The following is a 26,199-nucleotide window of genomic DNA, read 5'->3' as shown; positions in this document are numbered from 1 at the left end:
CGAAGGATGAGAGAATAAATAAATAAAATTGTGGGGGTAAGCAGATTGATCGATAAGACTTGGTGGTTCTACTTGTGGTTGGGTAATACCAACGACCATCAAAAATGGTATCTACTGCCATCTGGCAAGGCACCACAATGCAGATGTGAGCAGGGAGCCAAGCTCTCATGGTTACCAGAGGACCAATCCCCCCCACCCCACCGTAACCTGAGCTATGCAATAGGCGAAAGGCCGAGGGCTATCGAAACGGACATCAGCGCCACCTGATGTGCCTTCAGGGTCTTGTTAGTACTGGGACGCGACACTGCCTGGAAATACCAGGTCCTGGCAAGGGAGGGACTTTGACTATGATGTATAAAGGGTCGAAATACTGTAGATATTATTCCTTTGATAAATAAATGGCTCAATGAAGTGCTTCCGATGCATATGGAAAACAAAACATAACGATGGTTATAAAGGAAGACATGGCAGCGGGTTGAAGTTACACACGGTTGATTTAAATAAATAAAATGGGTAGATGACGCTACAAGATGTTTCAAGTACACGTACAATACAAATTGTAGAACGTTTGGTGGCGGCACCTTGTTGAAGACGTTGCTCGACGTGCTTAGGGAGTAGAGTTGTTGCCTTGTAGCATTAAAAGCAGGGCAGAGGAGTAAATGGGTTTGATTGACAAAGGAGCTTTTCACAGCTGGCAGGTTGGTGGGTTTATATCTTCTAGAAAGAGCCCACGGGTGAGTAAGGAATAAAAAACACTTGAGACTTGCATGAAAATCCATGACAAGGTTGTGTGATGTGCTCAGACGGTGTCTTTCGATAAACGTTAAACCTCTGATTGCAGAAACCTTTGCTAAATAAGTGCTCAGACATTTGCGAAATAAAGTTGTTTTTTTTTTCCCCCCCCATTCATTTCATTTATTCATCTTCAATAACTGAGAGGCAGGATTATATGCTGGATGGGACACAGGTCCATCACAGTAACATTTTTTAAATCCTTCTCTTATTGGCCTTGAATTATACAGAGCATCCACCATACAGTGTTATAGCTGGCACGATATTCAGAGCTGCCATGAGGTGGTACATTTTTGTATTAAAAATATTTACACACAATTCAACAGCATCCCTTAGCGTTCTATTATAAGCAACTTTGAAACATTGCTTTCAGTTCTTTTCTCAGTACAGAACAAATGACATTTCTGTTTGTGGTAATGACATGTACTGTACAGATGAAGTGGATTAAAATTAAGTTTAAAAAAAAAAAACACTGGAGAATTCCTTTTAAACTGACATCAAAATGACAAAAATACGACGATGATGAATATGGACTAAACACTAGAAGACAGTGAACATTTAGGTGAGGATTCATCTATAAAATGAACCTTAAAAAAAAAACACACATAAAATGACCTCTTCATTAAAAGGTTGTGTGACGACATTCACGAGGCCTTGAATGAACTTTTAGCTACAGTGTTAATGTGGGAGGAAAAAAATAAAATAAATAATCAAACCAAATGGGTCCAAGTTCAGACGACTTACACATAAGAGCTAACCACCCTGCTCACCTCCTCAAGGTGCTCTAGACCCATCACCTCCCTCTTAACCGGGGTGATGGGCACGGTGCAGTAGAAGGACTCCTCTCTACAGAGTGGAGGAAGAGGAGACGGGAACAGCAAAAAGATGGAAAGGACAGGGAGGGGGGGGGACAATGACAACAAAGAAAAGTTGAGAGAAACTGAAGAAAGGCTAATATCATGAACAGCAGTAAAGGAGGACAGAAATTAGAAAAGATGTCAAAATGATGAGCTGGCAAGCAAAGAATCAAATAAATGAAAATACAGTGAACTTGTTGAGCCACACGAAGACGATATGAAGCAGGGTTCGAACTAGACCAAAATATCAGCGTAGTGGCACCAGTCATAATAGCCGGAGGTTCGGGGGCCACCTTAGGCAGCTGGGCCATAGAAGGTTCACGCTGCACGCTACACGTTCACGTGAAGAACCGGACCCTGGGCCATTAAACTTCAACTTTTCTCGGTAGTCGTCCATTTTATCTCCCTAGACCCGTTCTGATTGGCTGGCGCGGCGGTGACCTTGGGGTCGTGCATGCATTGACTGGAATTTCCATCTTCACGCCTAGAAAAAAGTGTGCATGTTCATTTCTCGCTTCACGCGTTAAGTGTGCAGTGTGCAGCGTGAACGCCGTTCTATGGCCCAGAGCAAGTCATGCTACGTTTGTCCACTTTTCTTTACACGCGTGTAGCGTGCAGCATGCAGCGTGAACCTTCTATGGCCCAGCTGCCTTAGGTTCCTGAAAGCTCATGGGTTCTACGTGCTCGGCTCAGAGATGCATTCCAGTGCGTTTCCAGGCACTTGCAGGCCTCCCTGAAAGTCACTCTTTTTTGGTAATATTAAATGTTTTTTTTTTGCCAAAAGTTGCTGATTGTTTTTGACTGATGACTTGTAATCGTTAATATTCAACTATATTAGTGACATTTATGGAATAAGAATAAAACGACCAGTTGATGTTCAAGCGGCAGCTTTATTTTCAGCTTCAGCCATTCAATTACAATACATGACTATCCATCCATCCATCCATCTTCTGCCGCTTATCTGGGTCCAAGTTGAGGGGGTAGCAGCCTAAGCAGAGCAGCCCAGACTTCCCTACAGGATGATCCAGATCTAACTCATATCATACCTTCCTCGACTGACCATTACTCTGACGATTTCAATGCACCGTATTGCATCATAAAAAACAAGATCAACTGTGGGTCGTTTACGCATCTCCCCGCTCTCGCTTATATCAGAACGCAAGCAATCGGCGGAATCTCATCTCATTATCTCTAGCCGCTTTATCCTTCTACAGGGTCGCAGGCAAGCTGGAGCCTATCCCAGCTGACTACGGGCGAAAGGCGGGGTACACCCTGGACAAGTCGCCAGGTCATCACAGGGCTGACACATAGAAACAGACAACCATTCACACTCACATTCACACCTATGGTCAATTTAGAGTCACCAGTTAACCTAACCTGCATGTCTTTGGACTGTGGGGGAAACCGGAGCACCCGGAGGAAACCCACGCGGACACGGGGAGAACATGCAAACTCCGCACAGAAAGACCCTTGCCGGCCCCGGGGCTCGAACCCAGGACCTTCTTGCTGTGAGGCGACAGCGCTAACCACTACACCACCGTGCCGCCCAATCGGCAGAATAGGACACTTATTATGAATGTTGACTTCAACAAATAATAAACCCTGAAACAAGGAAGTAAAAAGCAGTGTCTCTCCCCAGGGATTTCACATAGCATCCTGGTAAACTCATTTTGAAATAGCATTTTGCTTCTTGAAATAGCGTCAAAATCCACCCTGTGCGTTTCGTAAATACATTCAGTCAGTAAACAGGAAGACGATGTGTGACAGACCTGAAAACAGTATACACGGTATAGAACCCCAAGCTGAAGCTCGGTGCCAAATATCAAGCAGTTGTGATTTGTAGTTGCTGAGAAGTATTATGAAAAGTTTGTAAATCCACCCTGCGTGTTTCATAAATACATTGTCGGTAAACAGGAAGTCGATGTGCGACAGACCTGAAAACAGTATACATGGTACAGAACCCCAAGCTGAAGTTTGGTACCAAGCGGCTATGATGTGTGGTTGCTGAGAAAAAGGGTGTTTCGGATGGACAAAGGTAAAAAACCAGTATACGCCCCCCCGCTTTGGAACGGGCGTATAAAAATTGGAGTACATGTATTATTTACATGGCGCATAAGCACCTCTTAACACGGATGGCACTTTACTGTGAACACAGCAAAAGGAAGAAAGTAACGCGGACTCACACGATCAGTGACGATCTCCACATGGAACTACTTGGGCAGCTACGCACTGGGCGCTTACATGGCCTGGGAGTGGAGCATGTCCGAATGTGGAACATTCGCACGGCGGCGCACCGTCGTGTCGGGATAACGAGAAAATTAAACCCAAGACCATGTTTTCAAGATTGACAAGTCTTTCTATTAGTGAAGCAGCAACTTTTACAGCCGTCTGAGCAATATCACGGGCGTAGCAGTAAGGAAACATTGCGTATCGGCTAGATATGCTGAAAAGGCCGAGTTAGAACCCTGATGAAGTAGTTCCGATCTAATCCCTAAAAATATGTAATGACATCCCAATCATCAATTACACTAACAAGCTGTTATAAAATATTTTGATGAGGTGCATATATTTTGAGAAAGAACATTAACGCTTCCTATGACCTCAAAAAAAAAACCAAAACACACCCAGGTCCAAGGAAACAAATTAGATTCAGCGCAAAAAAAACAAACCAAAAAAAACAACATGCAACAGCAACCGTTATGAAAAGCAAAAGCCTGTGGTGGAGCAGGAGTGTGAAGATGGAAACTGTTCAGTATGAAAAGAGCTGAAAGAATGAAGGGATGATGAGAAAAGATAAGAGGAGTCCTTCTGCCCTGAACACTGACTCCCTGAGTAGAGAATTAATTAAATCGGAGGTTGTCGCAGTATAAAAGTGATCAATTCCATCATCTGTATAATAATCCATCAATTTAAATAGTGTATTTTAAATCAAGGAGGTAAAGGACACCCGAGGGAAAGATTTTACAATTTCGAAAATCTCACCTTAAAGGAACAGTCCACCGTACTTCCATAATGAAATATGCTCTTATCTGAATTGAGACGAGCTGCTCCGTACCTCTCCGAGCTTTGCGCGACCTCCCAGTCAGTCAGACGCGCTGTCACGCCTGTTAGCAATGTAGCTAGGCTCAGCATGGCCAATGGTATTTTTTGGGGCTGTAGTTAGATGCGACCAAACTCTTCCACGTTTTTCCTGTTTACATAGGTTTATATGACCAGTGATATGAAACAAGTTCAGCTACACAAATTGAAATGTAGCGATTTTCTATGCTATGGAAAGTCCGCACTATAATGACAGGCGTACTAACACCTTCTGCGCGCTTCGGCAACGCATTGATATCTGAGCTCCGTATCAATGCGCTGCCGAAGCGCGCAGAAGGTGTTACTACGCCTGTCATTATAGTGCGGACTTTCCATAGCATAGAAAATCGCCACGTTTCAATTTGTGTAACTGAACTTGTTTCATATCACTGGTCATATAAACCTATGTAAACAGGAAAAACGCGGAAGAGTTTGGTTGCATCTAACTACAGCCCCAAAAAATACCGTTGGCCATACTGAGCCTAGCTACATTGCTAACAGGAGTGACAGCGCGTCTGACTGACTGGGAGGTCACGCAAAGCTCGGAGAGGTACGGAGCAGCTCGTCTCAATTCAGATAAGAGCATATTTCATTATGGAAGTACGGTGGACTGTTCCTTTAAACTGTGCTACAGCACCAGTGAATAATCTTGACTTTAAAATGGTTTGGTATTGGATGGAAAATTCTTAGAAATATTTGAAGGTGAAAAGGTGGTTATTATTTTTTTTTATAAGAAGGATGGAGAAACGCTGTGGTTACATACTGGTTCATCAGCAGCCATATTAGAATACTGCATGGGGACATAATGCTCATCACCCTCCTCGGAGTCGGTGCTGGAGGCGGTGCTATGCACCGAAGGTGGCCTGGGAACCGTATGGAACCTGGAGGGACTGAGGACCACAACAACCTTTACACTGCTGCTTTCATTTGGTACACACAAACAGGTGTAGCCATGAACACACTTTCTCTCTCTCTCTCACACACACACACACACACACACACACAGATGTAAAATCCATTCACATTCCAAGGACATATTAATCTGTCTGGGTGACCATCTTCTGTTAAACCGCAGCAGTTTTAAATCAAAGCAGACAGAGAGACAGAAAAAGAAACCATTTACCATAAATCACCTACTCGTTTGAAGCTCTATTGAGAGTTAGGACAGCACTACCATACTGGATGAGTGGTTAGTTCTTGGGCCATGCAGAACCCTGCTGTGTGCCATTCAGCAGCAGCCAGTTCAGTGACCATCCACACGTCACCAGTATTAACTCGCTGGCTGATGCTGAAACGGGACGGCAGACTTTCTAACCAGAACAGCATGAACGAGTGTCACTTACTCCCGAGTGAAGGACTTTGTGATGGGCGAGCGCACCGGTGTAATGAATTCCTCACACTCAGGGACTGGTTTGATGTCCAAAGGGGCGGGCTTGGCTGGAACACAGGCACCAAAACAATGTTACATTGAAAAATGAATACAAAAACAATTAAAAAGTTTATACACTGGTTCAGATATTTCTCTTTGTTCACCCATGAATTAGGTTTAAATCGTTTTAGAAGCAGGTACCCCAGAGATTCATCATGTTTGTGGTAAACTTAACAGAAGTTCGCCAGACCAAAAAAAAAAAGTCGCATTTTTCATTTATTTCCTAATACGTGACGTGAAGGCTCCCTTTGCTGTAATTACTGCACAAATACAAGTAGTTCCTGTCAATATTAGTCCACTCTTCCACTGACTGGATGCTAGAGTTGAGTGATATGACAAAAATATCATCACGATACCAAGAGGAAATTTCTGCGATCCACAATATGCATCGTGTTATATAGGTTTGTTCACAAACTTTATAAAGCTGTTATGAATGAATATGATGATTCTATTCACATTCACTGGATATGAGCAATCGCACATGCCGATTGGCTACTCCACTACTAGGCTATCAGCTCGTATACCGTGAGTAGAGAAAAACAAGATGGCGGAGAGTGTTGCTGAACCAACCGAGGATGAAATAAAAATTCTACTCGAAAACAAAACCCTTAAAATCAATTAGGTAAAAGAAACCGAAACGGCTAAAAGAATATAGCGCCCCCCCCCCCCCCCCCCCCCAACCAATATCTCCTGTTCCACACTCCAGCCCAATCGGTGGCGGTAACACACCTTTAGGTTGGTTTGCCAACCACCAAAAAACCCTAAAAAAAAGAAGAAAACCCCCAAAAAATACCAAAAAAAAGCAATAAAATATGGAACAAAAGTATTTGATGGTAATAACTTTTTTTCACGAATTATCGCATTTCTCACAAATTGCTACAGTCACTTCGCTGGTTTGTTTACATTCTAAGTGGAAATGATTGTCAGATGTTTTGTATAAAGATTTTATTTTTCAAATTTGCAAATAAATAAATAAAATAAACTCTCAAAATCCAGTGAATGTGGATAGAATAAAACAGTTATTCCACTCAATCTCGTTGTAAATGAGTTATAGCTGACTCAGTGCTATGCTCCTCGTCATACATCAGCTCATGTACGACTCGATTTCGTGGAATAACTTGGCTAAAAGTTTTTGATTTGATTTTATCATCTTGAAATTAGTTTTAAATGTTTTTGTATTAGTGGCGGCACGGTGGTGTAGTGGTTAGCGCTGTCGCCTCACAGCAAGAAGGTCCTGGGTTCGAGCCCCGTGGCCGGCGAGGGCCTTTCTGTGCGGAGTTTGCATGTTCTCCCCGTGTCCGCGTGGGTTTCCTCCGGGTGCTCCGGTTTCCCCCACAGTCCAAAGACATGCAGGTTAGGTTAACTGGTGACTCTAAATTGACCGTAGGTGTGAATGTGAGTGTGAATGGTTGTCTGTGTCTATGTGTCAGCCCTGTGATGACCTGGCGACTTGTCCAGGGTGTACCCCGCCTTTCACCCGTAGTCAGCTGGGATAGGCTCCAGCTCGCCTGCGACCCTGTAGAACAGGATAAAGCGGCTAGAGATAACGAGATGAGATGTTTTTGTATTATATGTCATTGATATGTTCAAAAATATTTAACACTTGAAGAAACATCTGTTACAAGAAATTGCATTTTTTCCTCAATCTGAGTATTGTGTACTTCCATGTATTATTCATCTACTATAATGTCCAATTTGTATTGCTTTATTGATATTACATTACCACACTAAACTCAATCACATCATCTGCTTTCAGTTAGTAATTTTCAAAAAATTTAATGGTCACAAATCGCACAGTGTGTCACGTTCATCTCATCTCATTATCTCTAGCCGCTTTATCCTGTTCTACAGGGTTGCAGGCATGCTGGAGCCTATCCCAGCTGACTACGGGCGAAAGGCGGGGTACACCCTGGACAAGTCGCCAGGTCATCACAGGGCTGACACATAGACACAGACAACCATTCACACTCACATTCACACCTACGGTCAATTTAGAGTCACCAGTTAACCTAACCTGCATGTCTTTGGACTGTGGGGGAAACCGGAGCACCCGGAGGAAACCCACGCAGACACGGGGAGAACATGCAAACTCCACACAGAAAGGCCCTCGCCGGCCACGGGGTTCGACCCCGGACCTTCTTGCTGTGAGGCGACAGCGCTAACCACTACACTACCGTGCCGCCCATGTGTCACGTTCATAATATAGATATTATCTCGTCATATCACCCAGCCCTAGTGGATACAGTTAAGCCTGATTTTGCTGTTCCAAATAATCCCACAGGCTTTCTAAGGAACTGTGGTTTGTTGATTTTGCAAGGCAAACACCACAGTCGTCATGCTGTAACGTGGGAGTGTCACTGTTGTGTTCTGCTTGGACATTATGTTTTTATAAAAAAAAAAAACCTCTGGGTCTGCCCAAGCACGTGCTTTTATGATTAATTACATTCATGGTGCACAAATTACTGTGAAAGAAAGAAGGTAAAACGTGACTAATAATTTTGTCAGGGGAGCTCAGTGAATAGTACGTTACATAGAGCACATTCACTTCTGGGATTTCTCAGTTCCATGACACTCCATGTTCAAGTGTTTCACCAATCTAAACAGATTCAAACACAAAGGAAGTGCAGTAGGAAATGTGAGAAGTACTGCACTTCGAAACAGTGTGATGTGACTTGTTTTTGCCTGTAGAGGGAGCTGTTGGCTGAAGAACAAGCTTGAATCAGGCTGACTTGGTACAATATAATACATGTAGCAATTTACAAAAATTCATTATCCATATTCATCTGAGCTGACCGTATTTTAATAGCGTTTTAAGATTAAAAAAAAAAACCCTACAGTGATGACCAGTGAAACCAGCACAAATTCTCAGTCACTGGAAACACAGAAAACCAAACAGTCTTCATCGCACACTTTCAAATCATGAAAAATACACGATACAGCAATATCATCCTCCTGAAAAGTTTAATTCCCAAATCTGATTTCAGCGGTGAAAGAAATCGTATCCACAATTAAATCCACAGCATTCACGCTCTCTCTCTCTCACAACTGGTTCTCCTAAGCTGAGAATCAAACAATCTGGCAACCGTAGTGGAGCCCACAATTCCCACGGCTAAGCAGCATCGTCTGGAAGCTACACCATCTGGTGCCAACGTGCGAAGATACGGATAGCACACACTACTTATCAGCATTTCAAAGCTCTTAGCTGAGCTCATTAGGAACTTAACACCTTAACTTTTCACACGCAGTCACACTAACGTCAACAATCTCACAGAGACACTCGGAGACGCTGTTAGAACTGCTGAGCGGCTGATCCTAGAGTTAAAATGGATGGCGTTTGCATGGTAGTTTGTCAGTGATTACACAATGACCATGTATACAGTGGCTTGCACATGTATTGACCCCCTTGAACTCATCACATTTTGGAACTGAATGAAAATGACTGGGTTCTCTGACTGACCCCCTCTCTTTACCTCGACATGGATAATATTGGATTTAATAGATTGGGATGATTTTTCTTACCAAACTGGCCCGAGTTTCCCAAAAGCATCGCAAAATGGTAGCGCGAGCAGCACAATGAACACACTCGTTAAGATGCTCTTGACGTTAAGAGGCTTTGGGAAACCCACCAGTGGTCAATACTTTCCAAGAACTTTCTCCTGGACATGTTTTGATAGCACCGTGGTCTTCATGGTGCTGTTATGTTTAGGTATGTTCCCCAACAAGCTCTGGAGTCTTCCAAGAACAGGTCTATTTCTAACTACTCTATCCACATTCACTGGACATGAACAATTGTGCGCTCTGATTGGTGACTCTACTACTAGTCTATCAGCTCGTATACCACGAGTAGAGAAAAACAAAAATGGTGGCGCGTGTTGCTGACGCAACCGAGGACGAAATAAAAACTACTCGAAAACAACCCCCCGCCCCCCAAAAATAAAAAAGCAACAAAACATGGAATAAAAGTATGATAGAGGGGCGGCACGGTGGTGTAGTGGTTAGCGCTGTCGCCTCACAGCAAGAAAGTCCGGGTTCGAGCCCTGTGGCCGGCGAGGGCCTTTCTATGCGGAGTTTGCATGTTCTCCCCGTGTCCGCGTGGGTTTCCTCCGGGTGCTCCGGTTTCCCCCACAGTCCAAAGACATGCAGGTTAGGTTAACTGGTGACTCTAAATTGACCGTAGGTGTGAATGTGAGTGTGAATGGTTGTCTATGTGTCAGCCCTGTGATGACCTGGCGACTTGTCCAGGGTGTACCCCGCCTTTCGCCCGTAGTCAGCTGGGATAGGCTCCAGCTTGCCTGCGACCCTGTAGAACAGGATAAAGCGGCTACAGATAATGAGATGACAAGTATGATAGAAATTTTTCTTCAAGAATTACTAGAGCATTTCACAAATTTGTTTACATTCTAAGTTTGTTTACATTCTAAGCGGAAATTATTTTGTCGGGCGTTTCGTATAAAGATCTTATTTATTGAATTTGCCAAAAATAACACTAAAAATACTGCGCTTCTCAAAATCCAGTGAATGTGGATAGAATAAAAGTTATTCCAACTCAATCAGTAACGGTTAATGAGATCACGTCACAAACCGTACATGGGTTCACTCCATTCAGCTTGTTGCACATCACAGCAATGGGGGTGAATACTTGTGAAATCACAACTTTGACCTTTATTACGGTTAAAATTTTGCAACTTCAATATTAATTGGTTTTTTTTTTTTCTTTGTCAGTTCGGGATTGGAACACGAATGTGAGAACGCTCCAAGGGGGTGAATACTTATGCAAGACAGTGTATGGTTGCTGTGTTAGTATTTGTGAGCGTTTTTGTAATTTATTAGTATTATCCTTCACTTCACCCAAACCAACTTTAAATCCTGCTGATTTATTTTTGCGTTTTATTTATAATAACTTGCAGAAAAAAAACTCCATTCATTAGGTATAAAAGTAACAACATTCCCTCTTCTGATGCTTCTTAACCTGAAACCCTCGACTAGGTTAAGTGTTGAGAAAAGTTCAGATGACAGACAGACAAGACAGAACAAGAATGTAAAACAGTGGCGGTCTGTGCAGGTACCTACCCTTACGACGTCTTGAGAAATCACCTATGGTTTGAGAGTCGGTTCGCTCAAGACCGACAGGCCGATTAGCTCTGATTATTTTAGGACTCTGACCTGATTGGTGAAAGAAAACTTGTTTGTTACATGCCTCTCTTGCAAAAAAAAAAAAAAAAAAAACCCTCACCCCCATGCAGCATAGCAAAAGCATGGCTGCCACCTCCTCCTCCCCTCAACACTTTCTTAAACTTTCACCGCACAGATATGTATCACACTGCTGCCATGGCAACAACTCATCATGCATTGAAGTCATGCAACAGGCAGGGCTTCCCCTGAAGTTTGGGGCACAACACAGCATGCACAGAGTTAAACACACTTTGGAAGTACAAAACGCACAACGACGGCGCGCGGCGACGTGGACTCCGACGCAGAGCAGCGTTTCAAGATGTTCAACGCCCACTCGTGGTCATGCCCCAATACAGAACAGCAACACTGAACGCTACAGCAATTGATACAGCAAGAGCAGGTGGAAAAAGACACACAAATCTACCACAACCTGTGAGGAACTACACACCGACCCGAAGACAGACAGACAGAACTTCAGATACACGCTGGACGTCTCGTCCAAGACAGTAAGAAAGACGTGTCACAGAGACAGGTGTGAGATGGAAGACTACAAAGTTGGATGAAGAAAAAAAAAAAGTGCTAAAAGATACTCCAAAATCCTTGGCATACACTGTACGGCCCTTTTTCCCCCAAAAAAAACAAACAAGCAATCAAATAAATAAATCAACTAAATCAACCAAATCGATTTGAAACGCAGTATTAGGGGTGCTGTACAATCAATGGCCCAATTAATCTCCAACTGAACTGTCAGATGATTGAATTTTTATCCTGCAACCTGAGCAGGTTCACTCATCAATTTCTCAAGATTTTTTTTTTTTTTTTTTTTTAAAGTTCATGCATTGCGGCTGGTAAAAGCAACATCGGCCGTGTCCGAAATCGCTCCCTACTCACTACATAGTGGACTATATAGTGAGTTCACTATTTTGTCGTGCTGTCTGAATGTATCGTGAGAATTATTATACTCTATATACATAATGCACTCAAAGTATCCCACAATGCATCACGAAAAGCAGTGTACAACCGATCATAGATGTACATAGAAGACTAGATGCCTCACCGCGTATTCCAGAACGTCCGCACAGGGCGGCCATCTTACCACAGGCAAGCTTTTCCACAGAATCTGCGGTACACTGAGGTAAGACCATTGAGATGCTTAAATGTTTATACTCTTATCTCGCTGAAATTTTGATGTATATACAAATTAGGGCTGTAACGATACACCCAACTCATGATTCGATTCGTATCGCGATTTTTGACCCACGATTCGATACGCCCGCGATTTTTTTTAAAATGTTTTTTTAAAGTAGTAAATTTGACTTATTAACATTTACTTACTTACATTAACTATTTAATAACAAATAATTCAGACCACTGCAGAGAATGAGTAATATGTATGCAAAAATGAACAAATGTATATCCAAAGATTGTTTTATTTCTCAAAATAATACTGTTGAGCCGGAAGCTCTGTTTTTTTCGGTTCTGAAAAAGTCATTTTTCCAAATCGTGTAAATCCGTTAAGATTTTTTTTGGGGGTGGGGGTGGGGGGGGGGGTGGCTCTCTCACTGTCTCACTCTCATAGGGCCAATGATTTTCTGTGATCGCGGAAAACAGATGGAAATTACGGAATTTTTATGGTGAAACATTGCTCGCGTGTCAAAATGTAACTGCCGCAGAAGGCTTCCGCCCAAGCAGACATGCCTTCAGTGTTGCCAGATATTGCTAACGTTTTCCACCCCAAAATATGTTCAAAACCAGCCAAAAAGCACCTAAACCCGCCCAATCTGGCAACACTGCATGCCTTTCCGGTCAAGTGATTGTGATTGGCTTGTGGCACACCTAGCCAGCCAATGAGCTGCTTGTTTACAGATTCGCTCCCCGCGTCGCAACCAGAATGGCGACCGCTTAAAAGAAATGAATGCTCTGCCAGTGGCGAGTGTGGACGTTGCGTGACTCGCAGAAGATTGTCGCAGGTCGGCGAAAAAACGACTTACTAATAGATATAAAAAAATAAAAGTAATTTAAGCAAGTTTAAAATGTAATTTAAATAAAAAGTAAAGTATTCATAAATTGAAGCGCCTCTGTTTTTGGGCTGAGGAGAAGTTTGAAAGGGTGTACCGCGATTCTGCCTTCTTGTATCGCGACACAGATTGTGGCTCTGCGTATCGCGATTTTGATTTGCATATCGTTACAGCCCTAATACAAATGGTTTGATTTCTTAAAACATTATTAATGTGGTTGTAATTCTGGGTGCTTGAACATGCTAAAATCGTACCTTTTCTCTTCAAAAACGACTTACTGCAGCTTTGTCAAAGTTGTGTTTCATGCTAGGCTAGCTCGTAGCACCAAGTAATTTTACATGGAAGGTCATGAGATAATATTTTCAATAACTGAAGTTGCACTTGCACATGGTTTTCATTTTCAGGTTGGTTAATTTAAAACAACTTACATTATGATTTCAAGAGGAAATTAAATTACTGACTGTGACGAGATGCCAGACTTCTGCGCGGCTTTCGGTTGCTTGAACCGGCGATGTCTGGAAAGTAGGGCACGCGGGATCACCTTTCACCAGTAAGATAATACATCATTTTTTTAAGGATAATCGGTAGCGTTATTTACTTAGTGAAATGTCCAATACAGTTCCTGATACGAGCAGCCGGGCTAGGACAACAGTATCATACTGTATTGTTACATTTGGGTGTGAGGTTGTGAGTAAGCTGTTTATTTAACTTTAGCTTCCCCTACGGCCCTATCACATGTAAAAACATTTTCACTAAAAATTGGAAATAAATTGTATGATTATTTGTCCTAAGGCTGCAGTTATCCATAAGTATGCAGTGTTAGGCTTCTGACAGCATAGGAATTTCAGCATGTATTTTTTTTTAAACATAAAATGATTATTCATCATTAATATCATAAATACATACTTCCGCTTGTTTTTTTTATATAACAAACCAAACCGTTTGAATATCGATTGAAATTTGAGGAAGTTACGGTCATCTGAAAAGTACATATCGCTACCAACACAATGTACTGGGTAAGCCAGCTGTCTGAGGTAAGATGGCCGCCATGTGCGGACGTTCGACTTCATTGACGGGCAACGGGGACGAGGCATCTAGTCTTCTATGTATATCTATGCAACCGATAGTCACTAACCAAGCAATATATCCCATCATGCATTGCAGTCGCGCTGAAAGAAATCAAATCAAAAGCCTCAAATTTGATTTAATAAAAGGCAGCGGCAAAGAAGAAAGTATTCAGCCTTGATTTAAAAGAACTGAAGAGATGCAGCAGACACAAAGTACTTTGTATTTATTAACGTGGGAAATACAGCGCACTCGGTATAATATGGATTTATCACAAATGCATGCATGCATTTTATTTTGAAAACCCACCAGCCGACTGATCTGGCACGTTTTAATTGTGCAACAGTAATGATGTAAATAACGGCACGACGGAGCAGTGTCCGAAAGTAGTGTGTGTTTTTTTTCCTCCATTTCATCAATGAGCTCCTCGATATAGTAATCCCCTAGATAGTGAGTGGTGAACAAGTGAGTGATTTCCAACACAGGGCAGGAGCGTGGTATAAAAACCCTTCCATGTATGCGTTTTGATTGGCTGGCAAATTCTTTATATAATCAGAACACCTCTAAAGTTACAAGGCCTTTGTTTTCATTATAAATGAGCACCATGTTATTTGGAATGGGACGCTGGTAAAAATAAAAATATGCTAATTTATCTCACCATCAATCATCAACTATGAAAAGCTAAATTCACTTTCGGTAGTTACCTAGCACAAGTGCCCTGGTTATATTTTGTATCACCCGATTATTATGGGAACATTTATCTGCAACTGACCAATGACTTATTCATACAGAAACGAATTTTGTTTACAACAGACATCATTTCCGGTAGCGATCCGCCTTATTACGTATTCAGATTTCCAGCTGACGGGCAGGCATCGTATTTGTTTCCAGTCGCTTTGTAGTAGTTTTGCCTCCAAATACGCCAGATTGTTGCTCTGTATTTGGATGTTCGAACCGATCAAATTGAGAAAAAGGCAAAAGGTATTCCAGGATACCAAAAGTTGTCGTGCACAAGGGTAACAGAACGAAAAATCTCAAAAAGACGCCGTGAAAAACAGCTCGCAAACCTTTCACTGTGTGTTTGAAAGGAATTGAGAGTCCACATGCTCATGTTTGCAGCGATCATTTTGTTAAAGTGCCATTCCACCATTGGATGTATTCTTTGGCATAAAATACAATATATTTTATGACATGACTAGATAGAGAAATCTTTTAGCTTCAAAATGATGTATCAAACATAATTTTTTGACGACGACAAGTATATTAATTTTGCGACCAAAGTCACCTACCCTTTTAATTTCCGCGCGGTAGTGAAACGTGATGTCATCGGCAGGTTCCCCTTCTTGTGTACCACGTGTCGGTCTATTTTTAGACCAGGAAACCCCCAAAGTGAGAGAGTCATTTCTCCTCGTATATGGGGGCCAAAAAAATTGCGAAAAATTTTGAGTTAATCTTTCAGTTAGCTAGATTTATTGGTATTAGCTAGATTTATTGGTATTATTTTTATCGCGTTCTATCCGCCATTGCTGATAATATGTGCCACATCACACGTCACGTGGTACACAAGAAGGGGAACCTGCCGATGACATCACACGTGGAAATTAAAAGGGTAGGTGACTTTGGTCGCAAAATTAATATACTTGTCGTTGTCAAAAAATTATGTTTGATATATCATTTTGAAGCTAAAAGATTTCTCTATCTAGTGATACCATTTATACATGTTGTCAAAATATACTGTATTTTATGCCAAAGAACACATCCAATGGTGGAATGGCACTTTAAAGGCACGTACAGCAACTTTATGGATCTAAAATCAAAACTTGAGTTTTCCTACATTTTGGATGTCGGAAAACAAACCATTGATGAAACTAGTTGGTAAGTCGAGATTGAAACTCGACTGTTTACGTTTCATTTTTTTCAGGTTGTCCAATGATGTCAATTCATAAATCTGAGCTACGTTTGAAATGTCATGAAATATAAAATTTAAGTTATCGTTGGAGAAATGCTGACAGCAGCTCTGAATTGAATCACATCCGACACTTCGGCTTACGTTACATTACTCACCCTCGCAAAAATAAGACCATTATTGCACTTTACAAGTCTTATTCCAACTTCATGAACCCAGCCACAAATGAAAAGCTTACAGGTTTCAAGACTTTCGAAAGATTCTTTGTGTAAAACGATGGTTGGATGACCAGATAATTGGAAATGTCCAGAAACAGTGTGTTTGGGAAATTGTTAAAATTGCTTGAAAAGTCTGTCTTTAAGCCGTAGGGGTCCAAATCCATCGCACAAATATCTATTTTCTTGATATCTTGATTTTGCTTTTGGTTCTAGTCCATTAATATGCTCAGATGGACTGGAGAATGTTTTCCACAAGAGGACCTATGGACGCGAACTTGGCTTGGACGCCATCTTTGATTGGTGCCCGTTGCTTGGAAACCGGAAGAGAACCAAGAGGCAAAAAGTCACATGACTGCAAACATGGAATATACATGTTATAGGCTACAGTGTGTTGGGGTAACCATAGCAACCTTCGTATGTAGTGATTGAGGATTAGAAAGTTAGCGACCTAAAAACAATGCTTTTGAGAGGCTGGAACCCACTCAGACATGAGGAGAAACGAAATTGGACATTTTTGAACATGGTTAGTCTCCATGGTAGAAGTAAACTAACTAACAATGTCTTGTTATAACAACAACAAAAAAAAATTAAAGACACCAGTTTGTCTCACGGTGTATATGTTGACCTTGAATGTTATTTGGTTTGTGTGAGAATGTACTTTGCTCTCATCACGGCCAACAGGAAGAGGAGAACCTTCACACACAAACACGTTCATGTACAGTCTTGAGCAGATACATCGTAGGCTTTGATGGTTTACGACGAGCGTTTCGGACAAACGTGCATTGTGACGCGCCAAAGAGCAAAATTCCTCAACTCGACAGTGTATGCCTGATTTAAGGAAATGAAAACGAACACCCAGACATGAACAAATAGGTGGTGTGAAAGAAAAAGAGAAACGGCAAATGAGACACACAAAAACCTGTGATGATCCGGTGAAAATGCTACATCTCTCCTAGCACAGCTCACCCAAGCTACTGCATATGCACCAAAAATATCAGCGACACCCTTCAGTGAATTAGTAAGCAATGTGGCAAAGCAACAGAAAGAGATTTGTAATGAGAATATCGCTGTGCCTGGCCCATGATTACACCAATAAATATCACATTTCATCAGCATCTCGGCAGAGTATACATCGAAATGTGACTGCATGAAAAAAGGGCAGAATTTATCATTTTTGCAGCAGATTTTTGTTTTTTTTTAAATAAAAAACACATCCTATTGATTGATAGTAGGCTCTTCCTATTCTGGCCATGAAAGAAAGCTTTGAGAAAGAGACAATGGGGACAGAGGTGACCGCTCCAGGCTAACAGCACGGTCAGGCTGCCTCATACTCAGATCTAAGACACAGCACAATAGCCCTCTTTCATGAGTCAGGTCAGATGCTAAGAGCTAACAAAGGCAAGAGCCACTGCAATATGAGCAGGATGGGAATGCTGCACTGGCTGAAAGCTTTCTTTCTCTTGTGCAGGTGTCCTAGGTTAAACTGTCGAGAGACGCTGGAAGTAGTATTACTGATAAACTCCTGCGAGAGAGGAGAGGACAGGTTTATAAACATGGGCCAGCACATGTTAGTAGGAAACGTGTGGAAAAACAATGGAGCATGAGAGTTATAAGAGCGGTGAAGATGAACAGATGCAAGGAGTTTAACTACTTTTGATTTGAACACAAAAACCAGCCAATTTCACAGCATAGCTACACACACACCGAGAGCCACCCCCTCACACAAACTGCTTACCTTTGCGGTCAGGTTTGAGGTTTCGGTCAACAGGTGGCGGCTGGCAGTCAGTGATGAGCATTGGTCTTCGTGGAGGTGTTTTGGGACTGGACCTGAAACCCATATGGGCTGGAGGAGGCACCTGCTTCCCCAAGGAAGGAAACTCCACTGTGCCCGGGGTCATAGGCACATAGTTGGGCTCCTGGATAAGCTCGGACAGGCTCCCTGAATGCTGATGCGATGGCGAATTTGCACTCATAGGCACGTAGTTTTCGTCCATCTCCTCAGTCGAAGTGCTCGCTACAGGCAGCATGCCTTTATTTTTCTGCAGAAGACAGACACTTTCATGCTCTCCAGCTGGAGACAGGAAGATTGTATAGGATAGTACTTACAATTCTTGGGTTTCAGTCACGTGACTTTTCGGAGCGATTTCACTTCCGGTCGAGCAAACAGAATCGGCTGCCGTCGTGCAAACAACTAGCGATAAATTCGAGTACGCTCGTAATCTAGAAACCACTGCTGGCTTTAGATATATTCAGAAGATTGCTATGTGCAATGGAATTGACCCCTACAGTCTGGGAAAGAAGGATTTGTCATACGATCTCGAAAACTACCCTTCAGTCGAGTTCCCCGACATCTCGAACTATCTGGTGTTGCAGACGTCCTTCTACACCGCAAAACAGATGAAAGCGTGGAAGAGTATGGAGGCTTACAACTGTTTTGTATGTGGCTGGGTAAAGGACCTCGGGATCAAGTCACTGCTGAACGAATTCTGGATTGTTTTTGCCCGTGTAAGTATGTTTTTAAGCTTTTTGTTCACGTCTTTACAACGAAGCACTGCAAGTTGAAGCGTAAACAAACAGTTGGCTTGATTCTCACTCGTGTTGGCTCTTATCTCTCAGCTAAATCATTCACAAAGATCATCAGAAACCCCTTTAAAGACGTGGACCTTAGTTAAACAAGACGGAGAAGTGATCATGGCGCATTGTAACTGTACGGCTGGGGAAGAATTTTGTCGTGACCTTCATGCATATGGACTTCGTGAGGAGTAAACAAAGAAACAGCTGGGGACTTTAGCGCTTTGTGACTTAAAAAAAAAAGTACCGTAAAATAACGACACATAGCAAGAAAAGTACTTGGAAAACACTAAGGCCGTAGCTGAGAGGGAAATACAAACCTTTCACCAAGTGATCACTGCAAACTCGAGCGTGCTTCGATTCGGCTCCCTTCGATTTCAGTGAGAGGTTCGAAAGCCACCTTTCTCGATGTCTTTTTTTGAAATCCTGTGTTTATTCACCCTTTTTTATTCGTTCACGGGGAACCCTGAAGAAACTTTTATCAGTTTCATGGTTTGACCGATTCGAACAACCTAAAACAACGCAAGCGTACGGCATTTTTCATGCGAGCAATGCACCTTCTCCATACAAACGCTTTGTCAACTGAGCTTTGGTAGAGCACCAGCTAAAGTTTTGAATAACTAAATGAGGCGGATGTGACGTCACGTGAAACCCAAGAACATCAAAAGCAATCATGAATTATACAATACAATTATTTTAGGTATCGTTTGCATAAACACTTCTATCCACATTCACTGGATATGAGCAATCATGCGCTCTGATTGGCTACTCTACTACTAGGATATCAGCTCATATACCATGAGTAGAGAAAAACTAAATGACTGTGTTGCTGAACCAACCGAGGATGAAATAACTCGAAAACAAAACCCCAAAAAACAGGGGGGGCGGGGCAAAAAAAAAAAAAGTATTTGATGGTAAGAACTCCCCCCAAGAATAATTATCGCGTTTTTCACAAACTGAGACTGGCATTTTGCCAGTTTGTTTACCTTCTAAGCAGAAATGATTTTGTTAGACGTTTTGCATAAAGTTCTTATTTATAGAATTTGTTAAAAATAAAAATGCTCCATTTTTCAAAGTCCAGTGAATGTGGATAGAAAAGAGTTATTCCACTCAGTCTTGTACATGGCTTACAGCCGACTCTCAGCTCATGTACGACTCGATTTCATGGAATGACTCAACTATTCTTCATGCAAGTCCATCCATTGATTACAAGTCACAGACTTCATTCTTACCAAATAGTTGCTGAAAGGTTCGTTGAACTCGAATGAACAGTTTCTGTCGGAAGGGAAAGATCTGGGTATATCATAACAGTCTTGCGATCCATAATCTGCAAAAATGAGGAAAACCCATGAAATAAATAAGAAAACTTTGACACCAGCACACACTCGCAGAACACTCACTGCATGTGTCCATCCAAACACCTTAGTGGGGATCAGGAAATTATACGCATCTATCTATAGCTATGGAAAGCACAGAAATGAACTTTCAACTGTTTTGTTCCATTTATGCTGTGTTTTTTTTCCCCCCCCACTTATCTTTCTTCTATATATCTATGAAAATAAAAATGAGTCATCAGGAGATGACATATCCCCCTGGCTCCCACTCCAACTTTTTCCGAAGTTGAATTGGTTGCCATGGAAATACGGAAAAAAAAATATGTATACATATATAAAAATGACAGAAATCCCAAAATGTCAAAAGGAACAACTCCTCTAGTCACTTAACTGTCAGGTTTTGTGAAAAAAAAAAAAAATCGGAATAGTTTGAGTTATGCTCCGGAAACTAAAATGTTTACAGACGGACAGACAGACAAAGCAATAGCTATATATATTTTTTAAATTAAAAATAAAAAGGTAAACAAAGCTTAATATTCAAAGTATGGCGAGAATCACTTTCACTAAATCATCGGATTGACAATTGCAGTACTGCGAACAAGAGTGCTCTGAGAGCACAATATCCCCCGCTGGCAACTCTGCCATAACTCTGGTAAAATGCAACTGAATCGAACGAATTTGCAAGCTGTGTATTACCGTCATATAACAAAGAATCCTGTCAAGTTTCATGAAATTCCTCTGAAAATTGTGAGAGGAGCTGATTTCAGAAGGTGTCCCCCCCCCCCTCCTGGGACGGACGAACAGACATCGCCGCGACATAATCCCCCTTCGGGCCTTTCGGTCAGCGGGGAATAATAAAAATTGCGAGGGAAGTTGATTTCAGAAAGCAAGCACAGCTTGGTGAAATCACCAAAGTACAAGTTTGTTAATAATCGAGGCCATAACTCTGGGGAAAATCTGCCCAAATTAAACGAAATTTCAATCTGCGTATATCTGTCATATAACAAAGCCTTTTGCCAAGTTTGGTGAAATTCCTCCCCAAATTGTGAGAGGAGTTGATTTCAGAAGAACGTCCACCCTCGTGAAATTGTCAAAGTTATTTAATCAAGGGTCAAAACTCTGGGAAAATTTCCCCAAATGAAATTAAAATCGCGATACGCGTATTACCGTCATAAAACAAGGCCTTTTGCCAAGCTTCAAGAAATTCGTCCAAAAATTGTGAGATAAGTTGATGTCAGAAGGAGCACACACCTTCATGAAATTGTTAAAGTACAAAAGTACAAGTTTGTTAATCAAGGGCTGTAACACTGGTAAAATACGACTGAATTGAACGAAATACAATATGCGTACTACCGATATGTAACAATGTCTTTTGCCAAGTTTGGTGAAATTCCTCCAAAAATTGTGAGAGGAGTTGGTTTCAGAAGGCGAGTACCCTTCCCGGGACGGATGGATGGATGGATGGACATCGCCATGACACAATCCCTCTTCAGGCCTTTTGGCCAGCAGGGGATACAAATGGATTGTGTTTGTGATAGCTGATCTATGATTACATGAACTGACCTGTACGGGCGTATATAAGGGTAGTTCTTCGGTAACAATTACATTCACAGCAAAACAGAACTTTTTTTGTTGCCGTACTTAAGATAATTAGCCTGGTAAACTAGACCCACCCGCCTAGCGGCCAAAAATATTTTTGCCTAGCGAGTGGGTCTAGCCTCGCACCATATAAACAAAAACACCCCGGGCATCAAATCGTGCCCGCCAATCACAACGCAAGGTTTTTGTTTGGATTCTTTGGGCGGGCTTTTGCAGGAGTGACGACAAAGCTGCACGACGCTGGAGAAAGCACAGCAGGAAAGATGGCTACGGCTATTGAACAGCGCACGTTTGACTCTGCTTTGGAATCAGTTTTAGAAGAATTCAACTTGGAGTTTTCGTTGAAACATGAGCAGGAAGAGGCTCTCCGCTCATTCCTTTTCAAGAAGGACGTTTTCGCTGTTTTGCCGACCGGCTATGGCAAAAGTCTGATCCACCAGCTGGCTCCGCTCGTAGCCAAAAGGATGGGACTAGTTTGTGCAGTACGAAGAATTAATAAACAGCTTTGAAACATTACTTTTTGATTGTTTCTTATTTTCCCGTTATTTTAAATTTAAGGGAAATTATTTCACCAAACACCACTAAATAAAAACTCTCAAAAACAGTTTAAGCAAACCCTTGAAAAACACTTGGAAAAAAAATGTGTATGTGGTACAGACTCCAAACTTGTGGTCATTATCTCCAAACTTCTTAATATCTAGAACCTGTTTATTAATTAATATGCATTTTGAAAAATTATTTATTTCAAGGCCTCCCCCACTGCTTTCTGTCGCTCTGACTACGTCACAGTTGCGCTGATTGGTCAGAGCGTTGGCCTGTACGCACAGAGACAGTTTGAAAGACAGCGGTTTGTTCCTCCCACCCCCCTTCGGAAATGTCTACGGATCGAGGCCAGACTAAATATTCACATTTAGTCTGGCTTGCCAGGCTATAAGATAATGGTCTTCGCTATGTTTCACTCCGAACACAAGGTCTTTAATGAGGAAAGAAAAGTCAGTAACAGAATGATGTCAGAAAAAACAACTTTCATTTCTTAAAATTCAAACCAGAGGTCTGCGCGGGACAGAATTTTCAGTCCCGCTCCCACCTGCTCCCGCATTGTGCAGTCCCGCTCCCGCAAAGAATTATGATTTTCAGTCCCGCTCCCGCCTGCCATACGGTATTTTGTCCCGCTCCCGCCCGCAAATCCCGCATGATGCAGATGTTTGCGTTATTTCTCACGAAAGTTCTTGTCATTGGCTTGGGGAATTAAACATGCTGAGCTTAGCTGAGCTCTCCACTGACCGATCCTTCACCTAGCGCACGTAGCGAGGGTGCGCGTTGCCAGGCGGCATACGCAGCTGAGGCTTTACAGAGATTCCCAACACGCCTACCAAAATCTACAGTGGATATTAAGAATATTGTACATTGCACATAGCTTGTGTCACTCCTCACATTTACATTCTAGGAAATACAAGTAGGCCTATAAGAAGTTAATATAATGTAAAGACACAGCGTGATGGTGCCCCGCCCCCTACTTTGAGTGGATTTGAGCATAAATATCTACAGCTCACGTTCAGTGCAGTAATTTATAATTTTTATTTTAAACACGTTTCTAGTTAGCGGGACTGCAGCTTATCACCTCTCTCGCCCGCTCCCGCATTGCGCACTCCCGCCCACGCCCGCAATGAGCTTTCAAAATTTGTCCCGCGCTGCACTGCTTTGCGTCGGGTCCCGCGGGACCCCCGCGGGAGTGCAGGGCTCTAATTCAAACCGAGATTTCTCTGAAGCGATACTGCTATAGTCGGGGTGATTTTTAAATATGGTTTTCAGTACATTTTGCCTTGGATTCCATATCACGGAGCTGACAAGTTAAGGCAATCTTACTAATTTCATAGTTTTGGCACCTCTGCTGAAGAATTGCCCATAAGTGACCAACTGTTTTGTTCCATTATGCTATGGTCCCCCCACCATCTTGTTCTATGTATCTATGAAAATAAAAACTAAGTTAAGGGGGGGGATAAATAAATGTTATTTACTTTTCAATCTCGTCTGTCTTCCTGCAAAGATCACGTTGTGGAAGTAGTCAGTCTGTCTAAAGACATCTCAAACCTTGGTAGTGAAATGTCATGTCCTTATAGTGGGAATGATTTTTTTTTTTTTAAGTTGTTGGATAGCTTTGTGCTGTAGAGAAATGGACAAACCCAATAAGTGCAGTTTATCGGATACGAACTGCCAGGCTTGTAGTACTCGAGTCCAACTCGTGCCCAAATTTTAATGGCTCGTGACTGGACTCAGACTCGTGCATTAACTGCATTCGGACTCGTAAATTGAAGACGAGGACTCAGATTTTTTTTTTCTTTATTTTTTGTAACATGACATCATAATTTGGCCTAAGACATTTATATCTACATTAATTTTTGTACTAATTTCATGCAAGTGTGCCACACCTGTGCGCCTTGGCGCATGCATCAGATAGACTCTCAGGCGCGCGTGCGTCCGCCGTAAACAACTTGAACCTGCATAGGATTAACGCGCAATCAGTGCACCTATATAAAAACTGTGAAAAACACACTTACTTTGCGAAATATTCAGTTGTGTTGCTGACACATTACCGAGCCTTATTTCCTTGTTTGGTTTCCTGTTTCTCATCTTTGATTCTGAAGAGTTCACGATAGCCTGTTTGTGCCTCGCTCGACCCATCGCCTGTTTCACGATTCTGCCTGTCATTCAGGATTGTTTACCTGTCTTCACTCGTATAAACAAACACACCTTACATCCGTCTCCCAACCATCTCTGACAGAATACTTCACACTTCCTGATAAAGAGAAGCACATTCACCTGTTCATACGTCATGTTCAGGAACAAACTAATGTTAATGGCGCTGAAACAGCCACCGTCAAATGGCGCGGTTGGAGTCTTGTCCTTGGACTTCACTCGGACCAGTCGTGGACTTGGCTTGAATTTTTTTTTAAGGACGTGGAATAAAAAATAAATAAATTAACAATTCTCCCGGGGGCGGCACGGTGGTGTAGTGGTTAGCGCTGTCGCCTCACAGCAAGAAGGTCCGGGTTCGAGCCCCGTGGCCGGCGAGGGCCTTTCTGTGCGGAGTTTGCATGTTCTCCCCGTGTCCGCGTGGGTTTCCTCCGGGTGCTCCGGTTTCCCCCACAGTCCAAAGACATGCAGGTTAGGTTAACTGGTGACTCTAAATTGACCGTAGGTGTGAATGTGAGTGTGAATGGTTGTCTGTGTCTATGTGTCGGCCCTGTGATGACCTGGCGACTTGTCCAGGGTGTACCCCGCCTTTCGCCCGTAGTCAGCTGGGATAGGCTCCAGCTTGCCTGCGACCCTGTAGAACAGGACAAAGCGGCTAGAGATAATGAGAATAAGCAATTCTCCCCTTTTTCACTTTGAACCAGATTTTAAAAAAGGTTAGAACTTTACTTCTGGGACATGCAAAACAGAACCATATTTCAACTTTGACCTCTCTTCCTCTGAGAGTGTTTTTAAATCATTACCTTTGCGCAGGCGTGAGGAATCGACAGGGCCAATGGTGTTGCTCCGTAGAGTTTTGCCTCCTCCCGGCCCTGAAGGCACACAGTAGTTCGAGTCCGTTTCTGACACTGACCTAGGTACGACGTAAGTGTCCGTGGGCGAGCGATCAGCTGCTGGCCCCGTTAAGGGCTTGGGCGGCCGAGGCGGCGGCACTACGTCTGACGCCGAGGCCTCCGCGCCGCCGGCCGTACGGGGCACCTGATAGGTGCAGTTGCTGCCAGGCGTGGGCGGGATGTCGTAGCTGACAGACATGTTCCTGAGCTGAGCCTCAAACGAAGGCTTTCGCGCGGGCGTGTTGAAGACGTAGACGTCGGCAGCGTCCGAGTCGGTGCCTGACAAGGATGCGCTTTTGGGAAGCAGCACCGTGTCCTGAGACCGGCTGCGGGGAAGCTGGTACAGAGCCTGTGCCTCGACTGACACACTGGCCCCACGCGCTGGAGGCGAGTCATACAGCGGGGCATGTTGGGAAGAGAAGAAGCCGTTGACCGATGCATGCTTGGCTGTGGAGGTCGAGGACGTGGGTGTGCGGTGAGACGGGAGGTTATCGTTGCAGTCTGGCTCCGAGGAGGTAGACTTGGAGCAGTCGTGTCTGAGGAAAGAACGGGACTGGGTGTTACTCCAGCTGT

The 26,199-nt window shown here is 42.8% G+C and overlaps 1 protein-coding gene across 3 annotated transcripts in view; it reads right to left on the bottom strand.

Moving 5' to 3' along the window:
* The window catches only part of gab1 (GRB2-associated binding protein 1), a 214,543-nt gene that overhangs the window by 4,277 nt on the left and 184,067 nt on the right, over positions 1-26,199 (bottom strand). For 2 of the 3 annotated variants that reach the window (XM_060926526.1, XM_060926525.1), the window contains exons 5-10: positions 25,537-26,162; positions 20,339-20,433; positions 18,271-18,574; positions 11,227-11,319; positions 6,071-6,164; positions 5,491-5,617 (exon numbers count right to left, since the gene is read on the bottom strand). In XM_060926526.1, the coding sequence (XP_060782509.1) occupies positions 5,491-5,617; positions 6,071-6,164; positions 11,227-11,319; positions 18,271-18,574; positions 20,339-20,433; positions 25,537-26,162 (1,339 nt within the window). The remainder of the gene's footprint in view (positions 1-5,490; positions 5,618-6,070; positions 6,165-11,226; positions 11,320-18,270; positions 18,575-20,338; positions 20,434-25,536; positions 26,163-26,199) is intronic. The other variant, XM_060926527.1, reaches the window with a different exon arrangement.

Source organism: Neoarius graeffei, chromosome 7 (assembly GCF_027579695.1).
Source record: "Neoarius graeffei isolate fNeoGra1 chromosome 7, fNeoGra1.pri, whole genome shotgun sequence".
Taxonomy (NCBI): domain Eukaryota; kingdom Metazoa; phylum Chordata; class Actinopteri; order Siluriformes; family Ariidae; genus Neoarius; species Neoarius graeffei.
Note: the sequence above shows the minus strand (reverse complement) of the source record. Positions and strands in the feature narration are given on the sequence as shown.